The sequence below is a fragment of the Heteronotia binoei genome, chromosome 20, assembly GCF_032191835.1.
Source record: "Heteronotia binoei isolate CCM8104 ecotype False Entrance Well chromosome 20, APGP_CSIRO_Hbin_v1, whole genome shotgun sequence".
Lineage (NCBI taxonomy): Eukaryota > Metazoa > Chordata > Lepidosauria > Squamata > Gekkonidae > Heteronotia > Heteronotia binoei.
The window spans coordinates 37835069-37860631 of record NC_083242.1 but is presented as its reverse complement, the minus strand read 5'-3'; the positions used below and the strand labels follow the sequence as shown (position 1 = coordinate 37860631).

General features: G+C 46.2%; 1 protein-coding gene across 2 annotated transcripts in view; it reads right to left on the bottom strand.

Annotated features, from left to right (window-relative positions):
• The window catches only part of LOC132588132 (multidrug resistance-associated protein 1-like), a 43673-nt gene extending 18843 nt beyond the window's left edge, over window positions 1–24830 (bottom strand). Inside the window, exons 1-8 of one of the 2 annotated variants that reach the window (XM_060260461.1) lie at window positions 24744–24830; window positions 23339–23465; window positions 22094–22270; window positions 21547–21714; window positions 20167–20344; window positions 3299–3387; window positions 1692–1829; window positions 215–422 (exon numbers count right to left, since the gene is read on the bottom strand). In XM_060260461.1, the coding sequence (XP_060116444.1) occupies window positions 215–422; window positions 1692–1829; window positions 3299–3387; window positions 20167–20344; window positions 21547–21714; window positions 22094–22270; window positions 23339–23371 (991 nt within the window). In that variant the 5' untranslated portion in view covers window positions 23372–23465; window positions 24744–24830. The remainder of the gene's footprint in view (window positions 1–214; window positions 423–1691; window positions 1830–3298; window positions 3388–20166; window positions 20345–21546; window positions 21715–22093; window positions 22271–23338; window positions 23466–24743) is intronic. The other variant, XM_060260462.1, reaches the window with a different exon arrangement.
• Window positions 24831–25563: the final 733 nt, after the last annotated feature.

The following is a 25563-nucleotide window of genomic DNA, read 5'->3' as shown; positions in this document are numbered from 1 at the left end:
ACTGAGTGGCCCCTCGTGTGCACAGCTTAGTGGGAAGACTGCCAGTGGCACCAATCTTTGTTTTGGCCTTACAACCACCCTGTGGGGTCGGAGAGGCAAAGTGTGTCGGACTGGCCCAAAGTCACCCTGCCATTTCCCGTGCCAGAGCGGGGACTCGGAACCCAAGTCCTCGCAGACCTAGTCTGGCTCCCCCATGCTGTCCCTGAGTGCAAACCTTGAGACATCCCCAGGGCACCGTAGACTCCCAGCCGGACGTCCGTGTACTGCTGGGTGCCGTTGACCACGGGGTCGTCCGTCCAGAGGCTCAGCCAGTAGTTGGAGGCCAGGGAGGCTACGTGGTTGCACACGAAGAGGAAGATGCTCAGGAAGGAGATGAAGAGCCCGATGGCTTTCATGTACTCCCAGTAGATGGCCACCTGCACCTAGGGAGAGAGGGGCACGGCAGGGAAGACGTCAGTCCCTCCAGCGCAGACCTTCGGAGCAGCCCTGCCCCCCAAGTTTTCTGCCCCACTGCTGCAGGAGCCCAGAGAATGCAACCCACAACAAGAAGATGGACTGATAGCAGCATAATCCTTCCTCCGTTGCCTTGGCCATCGGAAGCCAAGCTGCTGACTGAATTCATTTGTATCTCACCCTTCTCCCTCCCTCCAAAGTGGTAGGCCAGTTTGGTGTAGTGGTTAAGTGCATGGACTCTTATCTGGGAGAACCGGGTTTGATTCCCCACCCCTCCACTTGCACCTGCTGGAATGGCCTTGGGTCAGCCATAGTGGTTAAGTGAACAGACTCTTATCTGGGAGAACCGGGTTTGATTCCTCACTCCTCCACTTGCAGCTGCTGGAATGGCCTTGGGTCAGCCATAGTGGTTAAGTGAACGGACTCTTATCTGGGAGAACCGGGTTTGATTCCCCACTCCTCCACTTGCACCTGCTGGAATGGCCTTGGGTCAGCCATAGTGGTTAAGTGAACGGACTCTTATCTGGGAGAACCGGGTTTGATTCTCCACTCCTCCACTTGCACCTGCTGGAATGGCCTTGGGTCAGCCATAGTGGTTAAGTGAACGGACTCTTATCTGGGAGAACCGGGTTTGATTCCCCACTTCTCCACTTGCAGCTACTGGAATGGCCTTGGGTCAGGCATAGCTCTTGCAGAGGTTGTCCTTAAAAGGGCAGCTGCTGTGAGAGCCCTCTCAGCCCCACCCACCTCACAGGGTGCCTGTTGGGGGGGGAGAAGATACAGGAGATTGTAAGCCACGCTGAGTCTCTGATTCAGAGAGAAGGGCGGGGTATAAATCTGCAGTTCTTCTTCTTCTAGGCTAGAGCCAAGAGAGCAACTGGCCCAGGTCACTCATTCAGTTTGCTTCCACCCCTTCTTGGCCTGGCCTATCTCAGGAAACATGCAGGGAAGGAGAATGACATAAACTCACCGGGGAGGCAATAAATAAATTAATAAAAATGTGTCCAGTAAGGGAGCTCTGTCCAGCCCCCCGCAGATATTCCTGTCCCCCAAACCCAAGGGGTTTCCTCAACATCAGGACCCATGTCGAAGACAAACTCAGCACCAATATTTCTGTATTTCAACTCACATATGTACATTTTAAGCCTATCAGTGTTCTTTCATCTTTTGCTTTCACAGCCTCGGACTTCCTGCCGAGCACAGGTTTTGGGTGCCGAGAGCGCTGGAACACTCCTCACCTTCCCCGTCTGGGCGGTGTCCGCTTCTGTCAGCTTCCAAGCGCTCTTTTCCGGAGCCACCTTCTGAAGCTCGGCTGTGCTGTTTGCCTGCCCCACGGCCTTCCCGGTTTCTCCGCTGTATGTGGAGGAATTGCTCAGCTGCCGGCTGGAAAAGATGAGGGCTGTTTTCACTGCTCTGAATGTGCCAGTTCAGGCTGCTGCGGAAATCCCGCCTCCTCCTTTTCCCTTTCTTGCCACCCGAATTCTGCTTTAACTGGGCACCCTTATCCTGCTTTTTCCTTCTTTGCAGATACCAGCACAAGGCCTTTCCTATCACCTCCTACCAATGTTCCCTCTAAGCTGCAAAGTCTTGTGAGCAAAAATTCCATACCATACCATACCAAACCTTTAATGGCATAATAGATTCAAATAAAAATACACAGAATATAAAAATTTAAACATTGGAGATAAAATCAAAATGAAACCGAGCTTACAGATGCATTCAAACGTGGTCAGAATTATATGTAAGGATGTCAGCCAGAAATTTTGCCACAGCCTCACTAACCACCCCCTCAGTATCACTCAATAAATAATAACAGGGTGGCAGAATAGACAAATTTGGGGGGAAAGAAAGCTTGCCAAATAAATCTTTACGGAGGTTATGGTAAAAAGAACAATCAAGCAATATATGCTGGATTGAGTCAGGAGTATTCGCTCAACAGGAGCAAAGTCTGTCGGCTAAAGGGACTCGCTGATATCTCCCTTGTAAAACTTTGGAGGGAAACGCATTTGGTCTAGCCAACATAAATACCCTGCGATGACTTGGAGTGGTTAGGTCTGATAGATAATTGGGCATTTGAGCAAAAATTCTACTTGGTGAGCTACTGGTATTAAAGTTGTGAGCTACTGCATCAATTAAGTGTGCTCTGGGGTCATCCTTCCGGGGCTAAGACAAAAACCTGTGAGCTGGCTCATGCTAACTCAGCTTAGAGGGAACATTGCCTGCTACCTGATCTTCTTATGAACCTATGAAGCTGCCTTATACTGAATCAGACCCTTGGTCCATCAAAGTCAGTCTTGTCTACTCAGACTGGCAGCGGCTCTCCAGGGTCTCCAGCTGAGGTTTTTCACACCTACTTGCCTGGACCCTTTTGAGTTGGAGATGCTGGGGATTGAACCTGGGACCTTCTGCTTCCCAAGCAGATGCTCTACCACTGAGCCACCGTCCCTCCCCTAAACTTCTTAACTGAAGATGCTGCCGGGGATAGAACTGGGGACCTTCTGCATGCCAAGCAGAGGCTCTCCCCTTGAGCCACGGCCCCTCCCCCTCATTCCTTGAAGACAGCTCCAAAGGGAAGGGACAGAGCACAGGTGCCAGGTGGCAAGAAAAGCTCTTCTGTTGCTGCTGCTGTCTTCAGCGCAGAGCCCTGGCACTAAGATCAAGCATCTCCCCTCAGGAACAGGCCTTGGCCTTCCCTGTCTGGGGCCACCACCAACGGCTTTGCCAGAGCTCAGAGTCAAGGGGGTGTTAGCCATATTCCTCCTTTGCAGAACCTCTTAAACATGAAGCAGCCCAACAAAAAGCAAACAGAATATGACAACCCCCCCAAAACCTGGAGAGTCCTCACACACCTCATCACTTGTGACCGGGAGTCTTCGTTGACAAGAGCCCCGTTTTCCAGAAGTTTCCCTTCTTTCACTGCTGGACTGTTTATATCTGTAGAAGTGGAGAGAATATACACCAAACAGGGCATTAACCAAGGACCAAAAAAAGCATGTTTCAAATCCAACTGCAGAAGCAGGGCCACTAACAGTAAAAAGACTGCTGGTTGGAGCTAGCGACTGCAAGCAGGTGACCCCAATATTACAGTCATTCACTGGCCACCAACTTATTTCTGAACCAATTCAAGGAGTTGGTTTTGACCTCTGAAGCCCTACATGACTTGGGATTGGGGTACCTGAAGAACCCGTTTTCTCTCTTACATACCAGCCTTGGAATTGCCGCAGGGAGAGGCCCTCCTGATTATCCCATCAATTAAAGATCCTTGTTGGTTCCCACTGAAAAGACGAGGCCTTTTTAGTGGCAGCCCCACGATTACAGAACAACTCCCCCAAAGCAGTGTGTCTGGGCCTCCCTCACTCTTAATTTTTAGGAGGCGGCTGAAGATGCTTTATTTAGAACAACAGTTGATTAAAGTAGTCCCAAATTGTGATTTAAAAATTTTGGTCTTATGTATTTTCATGCACTCTATTTTTATGTATTTTATTTACATTGTAAGCTGTATTGAATTATAAGGAAGAAAAGCAGCCAATAAATATTTTGAATAAATACATCAAAAAAATAATCCCCAGCTTCTAATTAGGTTTCTCATCCAAGGCAGGCATTTCATCTTTGTTTTTCCAACGGCTAGTTGGCTCAAGGTGAGAGGGGGAAGGAGGCCTAGAAGCCGCGTGGTCTTGATCCGGCCCAAGCCCAGCTGTTCAAACAGGGAAGTGCGACCCTGTGCCAGCCAGCAGGGCGGGAACCAGCTGCCTCTCAGCAGGGAAGCAGTTTTGCCCAGCGGCCTTGCCCAGCTGTTACTGAGGCAGGCAAAAGGGGTTTCAAACTATCATTATTTAAGGCAGGGGGCCTCAACTTTTTTTGAGCCTGGATGCCCCTCTGGAATTCTGACACCGCATGGTGGGCAAAGCCACAAAATGGCTGCCACAAGAGGTGGAGCCAGCAAAAAAAAATGGCTGCCGCAGCTTACCTTCAATCGCAGTCCTTGTGCTGTGGTAGCAGCTGCGGCCCCAAACGGGCACCGCCTTGCTGGGCAAAAGCCCCACTTGGCCCAGCCTCTTTTCTAAAAACACTTGGCGGGTGCCCAAAAGTTTTGCCCAGCGGCCTTGCCCAGCTGTTACTGAGGCAGGGAAAAGGGGTTTCAAACTATCATTATTTAAGGCAGGGGTCCTCAACTTTTTTTGAGCCTGGATGCCCCTCTGGAATTCTGACACCGCATGGTGGGCAAAGCCACAAAATGGCTGCCACAAGAGGTGGAGCCAGCAAAAAAAAATGGCTGCCGCAGCTTACCTTCAATCACAGTCCTTGTGCTGTGGTAGCAGCTGCGGCCCCAAACGGGCACCGCCTTGCTGGGCAAAAGCCCCACTTGGCCCAGCCTCTTTTCTAAAAACACTTGGCGGGTGCCCAAAAGGGTGCTTGCAGGTATCATGGTGTTGGGGGACGCCTGCTTTCAGGTATACTTAAGCTCTGCTTAAGAGCCAGTTTGGCATAGTGGTTAAGTGCACAGACTGTCATCTGGGAGAACCTGGTTTGATTCCCCCCTCCTCCACTTGCACCTGCTGGAATGGCCTTGGGTCAGCCATAACTCTCACAGGAGTTGTCCTTGAAAGGGCAGCTGCTGTCAGAGCTCTCTCAGCCCAACCACCTCACAGGGTGTCTGTTGTGTGTGGGGGGAAGGTAAAGGAGATTGTGACTGCTCTGAGATTCAGAGGGCGGGATATAAATCCAGCATCATCGTCTTCTGTCTGTTTTTTCACTTTGCTAATTAAGGCACAGGGCGGCAAGCTGTGCTCAGCCAAAGTTTCTGTGCTCCACTCGGTGGAGAGGCAGGATTGCTGGGAAACCCCGGCTTCCTTATGGATCCTGGCCATTTATGAATGGGGTCCCTCAGGCAGCCAGATGTGCTTTGAGCCCCTCAGCCCCACTCTGGAGACTAGAGCAGCCTCTGAGATTCAGAGGGCTAAAAGGCAGTTTTCAAGCTACTAAAAATTTCACAGCTGGCGTTTCATTACGTTAAGGGTCAATGTCATTAAAAGCAAGCAACGAAATCTGTCTGCCCCCCATCCAACATGGCTTCTCTTATGTTCTTATGTGACACAGAGTGTTGGACTGGAAGGGCCACTGGCCTGATCCAACATGGCTTCTCTTATGTTCTTCTGTGACACAGAGTGTTGGACTGGATGGGCCACTGGCCTGATCCAACATGGCTTCTCTTATGTTCTTAAGTCAAAGTTGCTTTCTTTCCACCTTCTTTCTCCCTCTCTCCCTTCCTGTTTTGTGGCTCTCCTTCCTTCCTTCCTACCTTTCTTCCTTCCTGTTTTGTGGCTCTCAAACATTTGATGTCCCTGTCTTGTGGCTCTCAGATATCTGACGTTAATTATATGTGGCTCTTATGTTAAGCAAGTTTGGCCACTCTTGCTCTAGGTGAATGGGCCAGCTGCCAGACTCCTGCTGTTCAACCAGCACCCCCCCCCCCTGCCCTGTCTGACTCGCGCCACCAATGGAACTCAAGCCTCTGACCCATTTGGAATCTCTTTCAGAGCAGAGCGGCAGTCCAGGCTAGGGGGTGGAGGCCAGAGGGGTAGAGTTCCCACAGTGCCATGGCATTTAAAAACAAATGACGTTGCTGCAAAGCTGGACCCGTCTGGCAGGGCTATTGTGCAGCTAGATGTGGGGCTTTGCAGAAGGCCACCCTACAGCTCTCCTGCGGGGCATTGCTGCCACACTCTAGCCGTGACCTTGTCAGGCGCACGAGCAATGAATTGGGAACAAATGAGACTTGGTGCTTGCAGGAGTCAAGCACACAAATGGAAAACCTTATTAGGGAGCCAAGCACCTTGAGTCCTGAAACTATTATATCAAAGATGATGAAGATATTGATCACTCTCTTATAACTCTTTTTAGTACTCAGTATTCAACCAGCATTTACACATTCTGTAAGAATAAGATATAGAAATTGTTAAAATGTTTACGACAACATCTAGGCTCTTGGCATGGTTTAAACTTGGCATTAAAATTTACCTAATTGTACGAGATGTAACTTTTTTTTTATTGTTAATAGGATATTGCAACTAAGAAAGTTCCTGATTATTCTTTTAAAGGCAGAATTTAGAGGAGGGATGGTGGCTCAGAGGTAGAGCATCTGCTCGGTAAGCAGAAGGTCCCAGGTTCGGTCGCCGGCATCTCCAACTAAAAAGGGTCCAGGCAAGGAGGCGTGAATAACCTCAGCTTGAGACCCTGGAGAGCCATGAATGGGGCTGTGGCTCAGTGGCAGAGCATCTGCTTGGTAAGCAGAAGGTCCCAGGTTCAATCCCCGGCATCTCCAACTAAAAAGGGTCCAGGCAAGGAGGCGTGAATAACCTCAGCTTGAGACCCTGGAGAGCCATGAATGGGGCTGTGGCTCAGTGGTAGAGAATCTGCTCGGTAAGCAGAAGGTCCCAGGTTCAGTCGCCGGCATCTCCAACTAAAAAGGGTCCAGGCAAGTAGGCGTGAAAAACCTCAGCTTGAGGCCCTGGAGAGCTGCTGCCAGTCTGAGTAGACAAAACTGACTTTGATGGACGAAAGAGGGTCTGATTCAGTAGAAGGCAGCTTCATATGTTCATGGGGAGGAACGGTGGCTCAGTGGCAGAGCATCTGCTTGGGAAGCAGAAGGTCCCAGGTTCAATCCCTGGCATCTCCAACTAAAAAGGGTCCAGGCAAGTAGGTGTGAAAAACCTCAGCTTGTGACCCTGGAAAGCCACTGCCAGTCTGAGAAGACAAGGCTGACTTTGATGGACTGAGGGTCTGATTCAGTAGAAGACAGCTTCATATATTCATATGAATTCATCTCAAACACTGTAATAATAATGCATTATTATCTGCTCTTACATTTGGAATTATTAAATGATTAAGACAATATCTAGGTTTTTCAGGATGGTTTAAATTTAGTACAAGAACTCGTGCCACTGTAAAAGATGTAACTTTTTTATCATTAATACAATATTGCAACCAAGAAAATTCTTATTTATTCTTTTAAAGAGCAAACTCACTTCAAAATGCTGTAATAAGGATGTTTTAGTATCTGTTCTCACATATGAATTATGTACTTTTTTTTTAACAAAACAGTAGATTTTACTTGATTTTTACTTGTAATTATTCATAAATTTGAAAATTATTAATGAATTTGTACTTCCCTTTCCCCTTTTCCCCTTCTGTACCTCCCTTTTTCTTTTGAAAAAATAAAGAAAAAGAAAAAAAAAACCCTTATCAGGGAAAGCAGCTTTGTGGAACCTGGACGGCTGCCACAGCAGCAAGCGTCTTGCAGGTTTTAAGGCAAACAACTCATGCCTTGACAGTCCTACTGAAAAGTCTGTTTGCAAAATCCTTTGAGGAGCTGCCGGAAGGACGCTCCGGAGTCCCTCCCCCCAAGACCACAAAGGCCACGATAAAGATAGAAGCAAAACCCAGTAAACTGAGCCTCAGGACAAGGCCAAAACCACAATGACAAAGCTGAATGGGCTGGGCTGGGAACTCTTCCACCTGCCCCGACTTCCCTCTGTCATTGTGGAGCGCGTCAGAAGCTCATTCTCTACTGGTGCTCTTTCCAAGGCTGTGACTCAGAACTGATAATCTCGGGGGCAACAGCTGGTTGCTTGAACTGTGGAGGCTGGCTCTGTCAACAGCTCTTTCCGTTCCACTCACTGGATAAGCTTGACTTCTGTTTTTAAGACAGCCAATTGAAAGATTCTGTTTCAGCTTCGAACTGCCAGCAGAGGGCTCACTTGCCCAGCTCTACAAACACACACAAGCCTGCAAACACAATCCTTCCAGCTGGGAGAAACGACTGAACATGCCAGAAGCCGTTCAACGCAACACAGCCCAGCGATCGTGGCTGGGATCCAAAGAACCAGTGTGTGGCTGTTTTCCCTAGCAGCCCCTGGGCTGGAGTTTACACAGCACAACAAAAACGCGTTTTGGAACCCCAAAGAGAGCCAGTTTGGTGTAGTGGTTAAGTGTGAGGACTCTTATCTGGGAGAACCAGGTTTGATTCCTCGCTCCTCCACTTGCAGCTGCTGTAAAAGCACTGTCAGCCCCACCCACCTCACAGGGCGTTTGTTGTGGGGGAAGGTAGAGGAGATTGTGACTGCTTTGAGACGCTGAGATTCAGAGTATAGGGTGGAATATAAATCCAAAATCATCTTCTTCTTCAAAGGAACTTTCAGAGCCGTTTGTGGTAAGGCCAGGGAAGGAGAGGAGAATTATGCTCTCTGCAAAGTTGCCAACATTCCCACTGGGTCTGCCCAAGCTCTTTGGTGCCCCCTCTTTGGATCTCAGCCACGGAGTCACCAGCGCAGATCGCTCAGACAGTGCTTCCTCTTGCCTATGTGGCTGACTGTAACCACGGGGGCCTTCCCAACCACGCTTGCTTTTATCACTGCCCAAAAAGCTACTTTATTCCCTGGGCACATGCAGGGGCGACACCTTCCGAGCCCACCAACCTTCATCCTCTGCTGACTTTGCATCTGTGGGGTCACGACAGAAGGGGGCGTTAGCAAAAGGGAAGAGAGGCGGGAAACAGGGATTTAAGGTGAAGCTGTTCTCACACAGAAAGAGACAAACCTTTCTGGCTAGCAGAGATTAGCTGATGAATAAGCCTCAGTCTCCCTCTCTCTTTGCCGGTCTCTGCCCACCTGGTGCAACTTCTGCCTGCCGCTGTCGAAGTTGCACCAGGTGGGCAGAGACCGGCAAAGAGAGAGGGAGACCGAGGCTTATTCATCGGCTGATCTCTGCTAGCCAGTTACCTAAAGAAGGGAGCTGGGACTCAGGACAGCTTATCCCTTGCCACAAATTTTGTTTGTGCTGAAGGTGCTGCAGGACTCTGGTTCTTTTCTACTGATACAGACAGACTAACATGGCCACCCATTGTGATCTGGAGCTAATAACCTGTTAGGAAAAAATCTACCAATTTCAGCAAGAGTTTTCTGGCACAAACTCCCTTGAAGAGACAGCGAGCAGAATATAATGGTTAGCATCAGAGCATTTTCGTAGCAGGAACTCCCTTGGATATTAGGCCACACCCCCCTGATGTAGCCAATCCTCCAAGAGCTTACAGGACTCTTAGCACAGGGTCTACTGTAAGCTCCAGGAGGATTGGCTGCATGAGTGAGGTGTGGCCTAATATGCAAAGGAGCTCCTGCTAGAATTCCACCCCTGTAGCCAATCCTCCAAGAGCTTACAGGACTCTACTGTAAGCTCCAGGAGGATTGGCTGCATCAGTGAGGTGTGGCCTAATATGCAAAGGAACTCCTGCTAGAATTCCACCCCTGTAGCCAATCCTCCAAGAGCTTACAGGGCTCTTAGCACAGGGCCTACTGTAAGCTCCAGGAGGATTGGCTGCATCAGTGAGGTGTGGCCTAATATGCAAAGGAGCTCCTGCTAGAATTCCACCCCTGTAGCCAATCCTCCAAGAGCTTACAGGGCTCTTAGCACAGGGCCTACTGTAAGCTCCAGTAGGATTGGCTGCATCAGTGAGGTGTGGCCTAATAGGCAAAGGAGCTCCTGCTAGAATTCCATTCCTGTAGCCAATCCTCCAAGAGCTTGCAGGGCTCTTAGTACAGGGCCTACTGTAAGCTCCAGGAGGACTGGCTACATCAGTGGGGTGTGACCTAATATGCAGAGGAGTTCCTGCTACAAAAAAAGCCCTGGTTGGCATGTCAATCGAGGATCTGGGAGAGCCAGGTTCGAATCCCCACTCTGCCATGGAGAAGCTTGATGCATGGCCTTGGGCCATTCACATACTTTCAGCCTCATCTACCTCACAAAGTTGTTGTGAGGATAAAATGGAAAAGAGGAAAACTACATACCCATTGGGGAGAAAGGTGGAGCACATATGAAGCAAATAACAAGATACAGGGAAGCTGCGTCTTGCTGTAACATAAGCCAAGAGCAGGGAAGTGATCTGGGTTGTTTCAGGAAACAGAGTCCTGAACGGAATGCACTGAGCAAGGGATGGGAGAAAGTCATGTGCTAGGCGTGGATTACTATGAGGGTGCAAGGGCAGGCGCTGAGTGAGAAATGCCACGTGGGTGGTATCAGCAGAAAGCCTGGCCACCCCTTCAACCCAAGAGATGAAATGCCAAGTACAGCAAAAAAAGACGGAAGTAGTGACAGCGCATCATAGTGGTTAGAGCACATGATGAGGACTTGGAATGAGGCTAGGAGACAAGGTTCCTCAGTGGAACAGGCTTCCTCCTCGGGAGGTGGTGGGCTCTCCTTCCTTGGAGGTTTTTCAACAGAGGCTAGATGGCCATCTGACAGCAATGAGGATCCTGTGAATTTAGGGGGAGGTGTTTGTGAGTTTAGAGCGGTTCCTCAGTGGAACAGGCTTCCTCCTTGGGAAGTGGTGGGCTCTCCTTCCTTGGAAGTTTTTCAACAGAGGCTAGATGGCCATCTGACAGCAATGAAGATCCTGTGAATTTAGGGGGAGGGGTTTGTGAGTTTAGAGCTGTTCCTCAGTGGAACAGGCTTCCTCCTCGGGAGGTGGTGGGCTCTCCTTCCTTGGAGGTTTTTCAACAGAGGCTAGATGGCCATCTGACAGCAACGAAGATCCTGTGAATTTTGGGGGAGGGATTTGTGAGTTTAGAGCAATTCCTCAGTGGAACAGGCTTCCTCCTTGGGATGTGGTGGGCTCTCCTTCCTTGGAGGTTTTTCAACAGAGGCTAGATGGCCATCTGACAGCAATGAGGATCCTGTGAATTTAGGGGGAGGGGGTTGTGAGTTTAGAGCGGTTCCTCAGTGGAACAGGCTTCCTCCTTGGGAGGTGGTGGGCTCTCCTCCCTTGGAAGTTTTTCAACAGAGGCTAGATGGCCATCTGACAGCAATGAGGATCCTGTGAATTTAGGGGGAGGGGGTTGTGAGTTTAGAGCAGTTCCTCAGTGGAGCAGGCTTCCTCCTTGGGAGGTGGTGGGCTCTCCTTCCTTGGAGGTTTTTCAACAGAGGCTAGATGGCCATCTGACAGCAATGAGGATCCTGTGAATTTAGGGGGAAGGATTTGTGAGTTTAGAGCAGTTCCTCAGTGGAGCAGGCTTCCTCCTTAGGAGGTGGTGGGCTCTCCTTCCTTGGAGGTTTTTCAACAGAGGCTAGATGGCCATCTGACAGCAATGAGGATCCTGTGAATTTAGGGGGAAGGATTTGTGAGTTTAGAGCAGTTCCTCAGTGGAACAGGCTTCCTCCTGGGGAGGTGGTGGGCTCTCCTTCCTTGGAGGTTTTTCAACAGAGGCCAGATGGCCATCTGACAGCAATGAGGATCCTGTGAATTTAGGGGGAGGGATTTGTGAGTTTAGAGCAGTTCCTCAGTGGAGCAGGCTTCCTCCTTGGGAGGTGGTGGGCTCTCCTTCCTTGGAGGTTTTTAAGCAGAGGCTAGATGGCCATCTGACAGCAATGAGGATCCTGTGAATTTAGGGGGAGGGATTTGTGACTTTAGAGCAGTTCCTCAGTGGAGCAGGCTTCCTCCTCAGGAGGTGGTGGGCTCTCCTTCCTTGGAGGTTTTTAAGCAGAGGCTAGATGGCCATCTGACAGCAATGAGGATCCTGTGAATTTAGGGGGAGGGATTTGTGAGTTTAGAGCAGTTCCTCAGTGGAGCAGGCTTCCTCCTTGGGAGGTGGTGGGCTCTCCTTCCTTGGAGGTTTTTCAACAGAGGCTAGACGGCCATCTGACAGCAATGAGGATCCTGTGAATTTAGGGGGAGGGATTTGTGAGTTTAGAGCAGTTCCTCAGTGGAACAGGCTTCCTCCTCGGGAGGTGGTGGGCTCTCCTTCCTTGGAGGTTTTTCAACAGAGGCTAGATGGCCATCTGACAGCAATGAGGATCCTGTGAATTTAGGGGGAGGGATTTGTGAGTTTAGAGCAGTTCCTCAGTGGAACAGGCTTCCTCCTCGGGAGGTGGTGGGCTCTCCTTCCTTGTAGGTTGTTAAACAGAGGCTAGACGGCCATCTGACAGCAATGAGGATCCTGTGAATTTAGGGGGAGGGATTTGTGAGTTTAGAGCAGTTCCTCAGTGGAACAGGCTTCCTCCTCGGGAGGTGGTGGGCTCTCCTTCCTTGAAGGTTTTTCAACAGAGGCCAGATGGCCATCTGACAGCAATGAGGATCCTGTGAATTTAGGGGGAAGGATTTGTGAGTTTAGAGCAGTTCCTCAGTGGAACAGGCTTCCTCCTGGGGAGGTGGTGGGCTCTCCTTCCTTGGAGGTTTTTCAACAGAGGCCAGATGGCCATCTGACAGCAATGAGGATCCTGTGAATTTAGGGGGAGGGATTTGTGAGTTTAGAGCAGTTCCTCAGTGGAGCAGGCTTCCTCCTTGGGAGGTGGTGGGCTCTCCTTCCTTGGAGGTTTTTAAGCAGAGGCTAGATGGCCATCTGACAGCAATGAGGATCCTGTGAATTTAGGGGGAGGGATTTGTGACTTTAGAGCAGTTCCTCAGTGGAGCAGGCTTCCTCCTCAGGAGGTGGTGGGCTCTCCCTCTTTGGAGGTTTTTAAGCAGAGGCTAGATGGCCATCTGACAGCAATGAGGATCCTGTGAATTTAGGGGGAGGGATTTGTGAGTTTAGAGCAGTTCCTCAGTGGAGCAGGCTTCCTCCTTGGGAGGTGGTGGGCTCTCCTTCCTTGGAGGTTTTTTTAGTTTTAAACAATTTATTGGTAGCATATGGTTACAAAGCTTATCTATTTCTTAATTTTTTCTTTTTTTTCACATTGACCCATATGACATTTCCATCCCCCCTCCCTCCAATGTTGACTTCCCCGAGGTTATAAGTTCAAATCCATACTAAAGGCACTTCTGATTGCTCAAAGTTCCGTATATATATTCTTACAACTAAAAAAATGTCCAATATTTCTTTACTTTCCAAGTTTTCTCCATATATCCTTTAAATTTTCTCCACTCCCTTTTGAATATCTCTAAATCATAGTCTCTTAGTGTTCTGGTTAATTTGTCCATTTCACACCATGATAAAACTTTCATGGTCCATTCCCATTTCTCTGGTATTTTTTCTTGCTTCCAAAGCTGCGCGTACAAAGTCCTAGCAGCTGATAACAGGTACCAAATTAAAGTCCTGTCTTCTTTTGGGTATTTTTCTAATTGTAATCCAAGTAAAAACGTCTCTGCAATTTTCTTAAAATCATAGCCCAAAATTTTGGTGATTTCTTGTTGTATCATCTTCCAGAATTCTTTCGCTCTTTCACATGTCCACCACATATGGAAGAAAGAACCTTCATGTTTTTTACATTTCCAACATCTATCCGACATTTTCTTACTTATCTTAGCCAATTTTTTCGGAGTCATATACCACCTATACATCATTTTAAAACAGTTCTCCTTAATGCTTTGACAAGTTGATATCTTCATTGAGTTCTTCCAGAGGTGCTCCCATGTTTCCATTTGTATTTCTCTATTCACATTAATTGCCCATTTGACCATTTGAGACTTTACTACTTCTTCTTCTGTAGACCATTTCAATAATAACTTATATACTTTTGATATCAATTTTTCATTGTCACCTAACAGGACTCTTTCCAGTTCTGTTTGTTCTCGTCTAATCCCCTCTGATTTTATGTCATTTTCCATCAAACTTTTAATTTGTTGCATTTGAAACCAATCATAATTGTTATTTAGCTCTTCTGAGGTTTTTAATTCAATTTTGTCTCCTTGAATCTTAAGCAGTTGGTTATATGACATTTCTCTTTTTTCTTCAGAATCAGCTGTTATTTTTATTACTTCTGCTGGCACTATCCATAATGGTTTTCTCTCGTCCCCGTATTTCTTGTATTTTATCCAAGTATTTAGTAATGTATTTCTGACATAGTGGTGAGAGAAAAAACCATCCATTTTATTCTTCCCATAGTACATGTATGCATGCCAGCCGAATCTATTTCCGTGAGCTTCTAACCACAAAGGTTTTTTATCTAACAGCATTATCCAATCTTTTATCCATGTCAAACAAACTGCATCGTGGTATAGTCTTAGATCGGGAAGTTGAAAACCTCCTCTCTCTTTGGCATCCGTTAAGATCTTCATCTTTATCCTTGGTTTCTTTCCGGCCCAAATGAAATCAGAGATTTTCTTTTGCCATTTGTTGAATTGTTTTGCTTCTTTTACAATCGGGATGGTTTGAAACAAATACATTATCCTTGGCAAAATATTCATTTTGATTGCAGCTATCCTGCCCAGTAAGGACAAGTTGAGTTTATTCCATTTCATCAAATCTTTGTCCATCTTACACCACAGTTTTTCATAATTGTTTTTGTATAAATCAATGTTCTTCATTGTTATCTCTATTCCAAGGTACCTAACTTTGGTTGTGACTTCACAACCTGTCACCTTTTGTAGTTCGTTTGTTTTATTTGGTTGCATGTTTTTACAGAGGAATTTCGATTTCTCCTTATTTATGTATAATCCTGCTAGTTCTCCGTATTCTTTTATCTTAGCTAACAGCAGTGGTGACACTTGAACCGGATTCTCCATTATGAACACTATATCATCTGCAAAAGCTTTATATTTATAAGAGAATCTTCTAATTTTTAGACCTTCTATTTTTTCATCTTTTTGAATTTGTTGTAACAAAATTTCAAGAGTCATTATAAACAACAATGGTGATAGCGGGCATCCTTGCCTTGTTCCTTTACTCACTTTCAATTCTTTGGTAAGGTCTGCATTTATACACAATTTTGCATGCTGATCTGTATATATTGCTCTTGTCATTTTTATAAATTGTTCCCCTAAATTAATTTTTTCCATTACCGCAAACATAAAGTCCCAATTTAAGTTGTCGAAGGCTTTCTCTGCGTCAACAAAAAATAAGGCCACTTCTTTTTCCGGGTGCTTTTCATAGTATTCCACAACATTAATAACAGCTCTTACATTGTCCCTTATTTGTCTTTTAGGAAGAAATCCCGCTTGGTCTTTGTTTATAAAGTTGGTCAGGTATTGTTTCAGTCGCTCTGCTAAAATTCTTGTATAGATCTTATAGTCATTATTCAACAATGAGATTGGTCTATAATTTTTTACGTTTGTGCTATCTTTATCTTCCTTAGGAATCAGAGAGACTACAGCTTCCCTCCAGGTCTTTGGGATTTTCCCTTCTTCTCTTATCGTGTTTAACAACTTCAACAGTTTGGGTGTTAATTCATCCTTGAGAGATTTGTAAAATTTTGACGTGAATCCATCTGGCCCTGGAGCTTTACCCTCTTGCATTGCTTTTATTGCTGCTTCTATTTCAATTTTCTCTATTGGGTCATTTAATATCTTTTTCATATGTTCCGTCAAAGGTGCCACCTGAATGTTTCGTAGATACTCTTCCACTTTTTCTTTACTTACATTCACACCCTTGAATAAATTTGCATAGTATTTAAAGAATTCTCTTTTAATTCCTTCTTGATCCACTACTGTTTTCCCATTTGCCATGATTTTATTTATAGTCTTATTTTCTTTCCTTTTTTTTAATTGCCAGGCCAGGTATTTACCAGGTTTGTTTGCACTTTCAAACGATTTCTGTTTCAAATTTTTTAAATTCCATTCTAATTCTTTATTCAGCAAATGTTTAACTTGGGATTGTAATATCGTAATTTCTTTTATTAATTTTTTCTTCCCTGGTCTTTTTTTTAAGTCCTTTTCTTTTTTATCTATTTCATTTTGCAGTGCTGACAGCCTTTCTTCTCTTGCTCTTTTGTCTTTATTATTCAATGTAATTAATATACCCCTCATTACTGCTTTATAAGTGTCCCATACTGTTGGATATTCCATATCATCCGTTTCATTTATTTGGAAGAATGCTGCAGTCTCCTTTTCTAAGAATGATACAGTGTCTTTATTTTGTAGTAAATCCTCATTAATTCTCCATCTTCTTGATTTTCTTTGCAATTTTGTTGACCAGCATATTGGATTATGGTCCGCCCAAACCTTTGGAAGAATCTCAATTTTTTTTGTTATGAGGCCCAAGCCTTGGGAACCCCACAACATGTCAATTCTGGAAAAAGAATTATGCCTTGCTGAGAAAAATGTATAGTCTCTTACCTCAGGGTTGAACTTTCTCCAAATGTCTTCTAGATTTTCCTGTTTAATCAACTCAAAGAAAGAATTGGGCAGCTTCCCTTCTTTATCATTCTTCTTTGGACTTGATCTGTCAAGGTTATTTTGTATTGTCCCATTAAAATCGCCCATCATCAATACCTGGTCATAAGTCTCTTCGTCCATTTGTCTATTTATGTCTTTAAAGAATTTGTCTTTCGCTCCATTGGGTGCATAGAGTCCTAGTAGTAACGTTTTTTTCGCCTCTATCGTCACCTCAACAGCAATGTATCTTCCTTCTTTGTCTTTAAAGATTAATTTTGGGTCAAGTTGTTCTTTAATGTAAAAAACCACCCCTCTTTTCTTTTGCTCTGCTAGTGAAAAAAATTCCAACCCCAAATTTCTATTCCACAAAAATTTACTGTCCTTGCGTTGTATATGAACTTCCTGTAAACAAATTATATTGCATTTTTGCTTTTTAATCCAATGAAATGTTCTCCTTCTTTTCTGTGGTGAATTTAGTCCATTTATATTCCAAGATAGTAATTTGTACTCCATTATGATGTTGGTTCTTTATTTTCTTCAAAAAAGCTATGCATCTCTTGTTCGCTTCTTATTGTAATCCTTTTGCCATTTTGTTCAAATCCAAGACCCTCTGGTATTATCCATCTATATCTTGTGCCCTCTGCACGCAACTGATCGGTTAGCTTCTTGTACTTTTTCCTATCGCTGATCACTTCTCTTGGTAGCTCTTTCATTATTTTAACTCTGCTCCCTTCTATTGCCCAGGCTTTTTGGTACCCTTTCCTCAAAATTTTCTCTGCCACTTCTTTTGATCTTAATCTTATGACGATGTCTCTTGGCAGACCTTTATTTTTCGCATAAACTGAGTTGACTCTGTAGGCACCCTCCAACATACTCTTAAATCTGTCAGGGTCTTCTTCTATGTACTCAGTGATGATATCCACCATATAGCCTTTTAAGTCTGTGTCTTCTTTTTCAGGTACCCCTCTTAGACGCACTTGTGACTCCAGCAACTTACAGTCGTATATTATGACCTTTTCTTGAATTTTTAGCAAGGCAGAGGCCTGTGTATCCACTTTCATCTCTACCTCTTTCACTTTATTTTGAGTCTCTTCCTTAAAATTCTCTATCTCCTTCTTAAGGTCTCCAACTTCTTTTTTAATATCTTTTTTTATTGCCAAATGCAATTTGTCCATAGCTTTTAACATTTTTGCCTCCAGAGCGTCAAATTGAGCCTGCATCTTGTCAAATGATTGGGCTCTTGCACGTGTTGTTCTTTCTACTGACATATAAAAAATCACCAAACCTTAAAAAAATCCCCACATAAAATTTAGCATCCAATCCAATAGCTTAGAGCCAGTTCTTTCAGATGAGACTAGTTTCGTTTTTCTCCCTTCTTCCTGAGCAAAGATATTGAATTTTAACAATTTTGACAGTTTTTCTCCCTTTTAAAATGGCAATCGTTATTTCTCTATGGTACAGTTCCAGCCTAGAGAGGTCTCTCTTCGTCTTTCTTGATCTGAGTCTTGGACTCAATTCCTTCCTAGTTCAAAGGTCGGATGTCACAGCTCTTGTTGTCCTTATAGGCTCTGATTTATTGTCCAGCCCCTTTTAGTTTCACTTCCTGTCACAGCTTAGACTGATCTCGTGTCTAGTCTCGCAGTTTTTTGAGCTGCATGAAGAAACCGCAACCACAAAAATTCACAACAATATGTCCTTTCTCCAAAATATCTTTGAAGGCAATTGTTTTTACGGCGTTCAGTTTTCCCAAGCTGAATTCTTTTCCTGCTGTGCCCCCACTCAGCTCAGTTCATTCTAGGTTCTGCAGTTTATGGGCATATATACACGGCAACTCTCTTTTCTTTCTTCTGCGTCACCAACCTCCCATTGCCAACTTTCACTCTTATCTTGAAAGGTTTTTTTTTTTTTTTTGCTGTTGTTCACATCCAAAGCCACAGAGCTCAGCTTAACAAGGTAAAAGTTTTTTTTTCATTCAATTATGCTTTGCCTTCGTCTGTTATTAATCCACTCAGTGTTTAAACTATATTCAAAGTCTCTCAGAGTGAAGATAAGAATGATGAGTCTACCTTTTAGATGTTCTCAACTCCCCCGGCTGCTATTTTCTTGCAATTAAAATCAGTCCTTCTAGCGTGCTTGGATTCCGACAGCCTTAAGTGACCGAAGTCACTTTAGAGTCACTGCAGACGATGGTTGACATTCCATTGCCGGACATCAAGAAATGAAGGAGTCAGCTCTCTGACTGCTCCAGTTCGATATCAACAGCATTAAAGGAAGATAAGTCGTCTTGGGTTAACCCTTGCCTAGGGTTAATGAGCATAGACCTTATCAGGGGTCTTTAATACCCTGAACAGTGACAATAAAATCCCCCTCTGTTAGGGAGCTGCAGACTGTCTTCCAGCCAAACAGGAAGTCCCTTCCTTGGAGGTTTTTCAACAGAGGCTAGATGGCCATCTGACAGCAATGAGGATCCTGTGAATTTAGGGGGAGGTGTTTGTGAGTTTAGAGCGGTTCCTCAGTGGAACAGGCTTCCTCCTTGGGAAGTGGTGGGCTCTCCTTCCTTGGAAGTTTTTCAACAGAGGCTAGATGGCCATCTGACAGCAATGAGGATCCTGTGAATTTAGGGGGAGGTGTTTGTGAGTTTAGAGCGGTTCCTCAGTGGAACAGGCTTCCTCCTTGGGAGGTGGTGGGCTCTCCTTCCTTGGAGGTTTTTCAACAGAGGCTAGATGGCCATCTGACAGTAATGAGGATCCTGTGAATTTAGGGGGAGGTGTTTGTGAGTTTAGAGCGGTTCCTCAGTGGAACAGGCTTCCTCCTTGGGAGGTGGTGGGCTCTTCTTCCTTGGAGGTTTCTAAACAGAGGCTGGATGGCCATCTGACAGCAATGAAGATCCTGTGAATTTAGGGGGAGGTGTTTGTGAGTTTCCTGCATTGTGCAGGGGGTTGAACTAGATGACCCTGGAGGTCCCTTCTGACTATGATTCTGATAGAGCAGTTCATCAGTGGAACAGGCTTCCTTGGGAGGTTGGTGGGCTCTCCTTCCTTGGAGGTTTTTCAACAAAGGCTAGATGGCCATCTGACAGCAATGAAGATCCTGTGAATTTAGGGGGAGGGATTTGTGAGTTTAGAGCAGTTCCTCAGTGGAACAGACTTCCTCGGGAGGTGGTGGGCTCTCCTTCCTTGGAGCTTTTTAAACAGAGGCTGGATGGCCATCTGAAACCAATGCAGATCCTGTGAATTTAGGGGGAGGTGTTTGTGAGTTTAGAGCAGTTCCTCAGTGGTGGTGGGCTCTACTTCCTTGGAGGTTTTTCAACAGAGGCTAGATGGCCATCTGACAGCAATTAAGATCCTGTGAATTGAGGGGGAGGTGTTTGTGTGCATTGTGCAGGGGGTTGGACTAGATGACCCTGGAGGTTTCATCCAACTCTATGATTCTAAGGGGCTGCAATGGAAGTTTAGGAAACAGAAGAGATAAACTATTTCTCCAACCCCTTAAAGAGAGTGAGCTGTTTTTCCTTCTGGGGAAAAGGTCTACCTGCCATTGCCTTCCCAAAATAAAAATGCCTTCAACACCTGCCAGCCCTCAGGAACGCCATGCCAGGGGGTGGGGGGAGAGAAAGACTTCCACATGGCTAGACTTACTCCCGTCCGCCACGTTCTGCTCGCCACTGGCATAGGTGCGCAGGAACTCTGCAAAGGCCATGTCTTGCTCGAGAAGCTCCTGGTACGATCCCATCTCTGAGATCTTTCCCTCTGTCATCACTATAATCAGGTCCATCAGAGGCAGGTAACTCACTCCGTGGGTTACCAAAACCCGAGTCTACGTGCAGAGAGAAAGAAGAAGAAGCGGTTAAGCCCCTCTGTAGGCAGCACTGGGGGGGGGGGGGGAGTCTAGAAATGTGCAGTTGATCCTCAGCATGATGAACTATGGAGAACGTGGCTTTCTGAGTCCTACTTCAAGACATTCCATGTGCAGAACGTGGCCTTTTAAATGTATGGAGAAAGAAATGGGAAACAGCATTCGACAGACACTTCTCATAGCTGATGTTCTTATTGGGGGAAGGCCTCAGCCTCTCTGCCCTGTTGTTGGCCCTCCAGAGGAACTGGTTGGCCCCTGTGTGAGACACGATGATGGACCACCACTGGTCTGACCCAGCAGGGATCTTCTGATGCTCTTCTCAGGGGAAGGCCTCAGTCTCTCTGCCCTGTTGTGGGCCCTCCAGAGGAACTGGCTGGCCTCTGTGTGAGGCAGGAGGCTGGACTAGATGGACCCTCAGTGGTCTGACCCAGCAGGGCTCTTCTGATGCTCTTCTCAGGGGAAGGCCTTGGCCTCTCTGCCCTCATGTTGGCCCTCCAGAGGAACTGGTTGGCCACTGTATGAGACAGGAGGCTGGACTAGATGGACCCTCCCTGGTCTGACCTAGCAGGGCTTTTCTGATGTTCTTCTCGGGGGAAGACCTAAGTCTCTCTGCCCTGTTGTGGGCCCTCCAGAGGAACTGGCTGGCCTCTGTGTGAGGCAGGAGGCTGGACTAGATGGACCCTCAGTGGTCTGACCCAGCAGGGCTCTTCTGATGCTCTTCTCAGGGGAAGGCCTTGGCCTCTCTGCCCTCATGTTGCCCCTCCAGAGGAACTGGTTGGCCCCTGTGTGAGACGGGAGGCTGGACTAGATGGACCCTCCCTGGTCTGACCCAGCAGGGCTCTTCTGAGGTTCTTATATGGTCTTGGAGAAAGACCATTTGAGTAAGATTCTCATGCCCTCTTTCTCAACACAAGTATTAAACTCATTAGAATCTAAAATGTTGGATGTAACCTTGTTTTTATATAATGCTGTTAGCCGCCCTGAGCCTGCTCCGGCGGGGAGGGCGGGATACAAATAAAATTATCTTATCTTATCTTATCCTGGCAGCATAGCTACAGGAAGGCCCAGCTTATCATGTGCAGAAGACAACAGGTCAGAAGATCCCTTGGCCTTCAGAAAGAACGTTAAGAAACTGAATTCCACCCTCCTCAGTCCACACATACCTTGTTTTTCAGGATTCCCTTGGGCCCGATGACTTGCTCAAAGATGTGTTTTCCGACATGAGCATCAACAGCCGACAAGGGATCGTCCAGCAGGTAGACGTCGGCGTTGCAGTAGACCGCTCGGGCCAAGCTGACACGCTGCTTCTGGCCCCCAGAGAGATTCACACCCTGAGGAAGAGAAGGCAAAAGAGGGTGCAAGATGGCAATCAACACTCACAGTTCTTTAAAGGAAAGACTCAGATTCTCCTGGCCAGATGAGGCCTACAGATATAAGCAGGTTCATGAGAAAGGGAAAGAAAAAGAACTACAATGCAGCCCAAAGGCACTTCCCGACTCCAAGTATCATGGGGTGCAGGCAGAGTTGCATGTGGAAGCGGCTGAGATTTGAAGCATGGAGAAAAGAGGCTATACAGGCCCGGGAGAAACTCCCTCATGCTGGGCGGCTTTTGTGCACACAACACCGTGTGGATTGGAGCTTGGGGAGCGGATCTCACAGGAGCGAGGAACAGGATGTGATGCGGCCACAATGGCAGTGGTGTTTCCATACCTTTTCTCCAATTTCTGTCTTGTCTCCTGAAGGGAGGACCTCCAAGTCGGGCACGAGGGCGCAGGCCTCCACCACCCGCTTGTAGTGGCTCTCCTTCACGTCCCTTCCGAAGACGATGTTTTCCTTCAGCGTGGCGTTCTGGATCCAAGCTTGCTGAGGGACGTAGGCCACAGAGCCCTGCGGAGACAGGAGACAGAGAGCGACTGGAGAATATTTCCAATAAGTCAAACAAACACAACGAATAAACACGGCCCTGGCATAAGAACAAGGTGCCTGCCCCAGAAAGAAGAATCTCTTATCTGCTTTCCCCAAGTCAGTTCCTGCTCATGCAGTCTGTCTGCTCACACATCTTAAGGCAAAACCATCCCAGATTATTAAACCTCAGACATATAAAGACCATCCAGGGGCCACAAAGAGAGAGCAAACAAGAGGCCTTCGGTCTGATGCCAGCCAGCACGGCACAGTAGTTGAAGTGTCGGTCTAGCACCTGGGAGACCCAAGTTCGAATCCCCACTCTGCCAGGGGAGTTTTTTGGGTGACCTTGGGCCAGTCACACGCTCTCAGCCTAACTAACAGCCTTTTATTCAGATTCTGCCAGGGCCCACTCTATGATTTGCCTGATGGAGGGAGAGGAATTTTATTAATTCTATTTATTTTATCTTTTTGTTTATTCTATGTTTTGACAGGTGAGGTACACCACCCTGAGCTCTTCAGGAGAGGCAGCCTGTACATTTAATAAAATAATAACAACAACAATACTAATACTAATACCATTACTGCTACTACTACTAATAATAATAACCTCCTTCTCAGGATTGTTGTGAGGATAAAATGGAGGAGGGAATGATTTCGTAAGCCACTCCGGGTCCCCACTGGGAGAAAGAGCATGCAGGGGGGTATAGATTAATAAAATACTGTACCAGAACTGAGAATCAAATAGACTGGCAAGGTTATGTAGACAGCTCAAGCTATTGAGCCAAACCCCGTGCTAAGGTGGAAGCTGGAGCCCTTCTGGGGTCCAAAGAAAATCCTTTCCTAACTGTCCAGGGTGACCCTGAGACCAACAGCAAACCGGGGCTTTGGAAGATGCGCGTGAGTGGATTTAAAAATGTGCTTTCTGGCCTGGGCATGCCTCTAACAACCCCCCGATGAGGCTGACTTTGGGCTGGTTGACTCCTCTCAACACATCCCTCGCTTTCAGAAGAGCCTTTTATGGGAGCATGGAAGCCGCTTCCTCGACCCTACCTTGACCGACACCGACCCGTCCCTCTTCTCCATTTCTCCCAGCAGCGCGGACAGCAGAGAGGACTTGCCACAGCCAACCTGGCCGACGACGGCCACCAAGCGGCTTTCCGGGATGGCGAAATTAATGCTGGAACGCAAGAGTTAAAGATGGAGGGAAATCGTTTGCTCTGACCACCAACCGGCTTGATTCTGATTTCCACACACTTGTTCAAGAGCACATCCAAGAAAAATCCACTCGAGGGTATTCATAGGATCTCTTCAACCAAAATGAATCTGACACACAGATATCGCTTCTGTGACAGGAATTCCACTCACCCCCCCCACACAGTTTATTTATTTATATTTATTTTATCACATTTATATCCCGCCCTCCCCTAACGGGCTCAGGGCGGCTAACAACAGGTAAAAATAACATAGATTTAAAAACAAAATATACAATAAACCCACAAATACCTAATTTATAATCTGCAGAAGGTCCAAGATGTATATCAATTTTACTACTTATTATTTAGCACTACGTCCATTGGTTTTTCCTGTTATTATTGGTTCATGTTTGTATCTGCATCCTAACACACCAAATTCCTTTTCTCTTCCTTAGCAGAAAATAAGCTAGGCACAAAACTCACCCTTCACTTGAGACGTTGAAGGCCCCCAAAAAATCAGCCCCCCCCCTCCCCAAGCAGGACTTTTTTTACAGTGGGAAAATTGAGAAATTTGGGGGAGAACGCTGAAGGGAAAATTTCTATTAAATATTTTTTCTTTGAAAGGAGTGAAATGCTTTAAAGGATAATAGTCCATTCAAAATAAATAGCTTGAAAGTTGGGGGATTTTTTTAAAAATTCAAATTTTATCAATAAGTTTTAGGCAGAAATGATCAATGTTCCATGATTTTTTTTTCTTTTGGAATGACTGAAACGAGCTACGATAACACACAGTGCAGGAATCTGCAACTCCCTCTCTTGCTTTAGTATTGGATATATTTGCAATTCTGCCCATAGAAAACTTAAGGAAATTATTACCTCTAAATTCCATAGATGTGCTAAGTAATATAATTTTATGCTTTAGGTTATAAATATTGCAAAAGGAACAAAATAGGTTTAGGTTTGAAAGGAAAGCTAATTATTGCATATGTTTCAATTTCCCCAAAAATGTTTTGATATTTTTTTCCCCCTGGGAAAAGAAGGGGAAAACTCTTTCCTCCGCAGCTTCACGATTCCTGGACGTCTCTCCCCATCATAACCCACAGGCAGGATATCAAATAACTGTATGACATAAAACAGCCAATGAACATATGGCTCTCAAAGGAACGGCCGGTGTTGGAAGGATGGCAGGCAATGATAAAAATTTTACTTGGGACCACAATCAAGAGTGAATGAAGAAAAACAGACACACACACAGCACTTACTTGTTCAAAACAGGAGGATCGCTTCTTGACCAACCGAAGGTGGCACTCTTCACAACGATACTGCTGCCGTCAGCTTGCAGGTCACAAAAGGGAATGAAACACAACACTAAATTCAGTGTTCCTACTTTAAAACAGGAAGAGTTGATTCCCCCCACCAACTGCCTCTCTTCTCACATTTGCCTTGTGAGGAACACAACAGGTTTGGGCCCAAGCAAGCCATAACCCCACTACGCTTATGGGAACCCACAGCTGTGCACGCTCACATGCAGAGACACACAGCCTCCTTCCTCTAATTGTAACTGGCATAACCGGGGAAAGCCTAGCAGACCTGTGGCTGCAATGAGCTCTCCAAAGAAAGAGCCTGCAGACACAGAAGGGATGAGGGCTAGGGGGAGAGAGCAACCCCCCACGGGTACCACAGTCCCACCTGCGTCTCTGTGCAAACTAGATCGCATTGTCATCAACAGAAGGCTAAAACCTCTCTCGTGTGTTAAGATGCAAACTATTTGCAACCGTTTGGGTTAGGTAATGGTTAAATATGCACCCCTTGGAAGGTGCCTGAGAAGCCATCTTGAAGTCTGAAAATTTTGACATATGGACATATGAAGCTGCCTTCTACTGAATCAGACCCCCCTTGGTCCATAAAAGACAGTATTGTCTACTCAGACTGGCAGCAGCTCTCCAGGGTCTCAAGCTGAGGTTTTTCACGCCTACTTGCCTGGACCCTGTTTAGTTGGAAATGCCGGGGATTGAACCTGGGACCTTCTGCTTCCCAAGCAGATGCTCTGCCACTGAGCCACCGTCCCTCCCTTTGAAATTT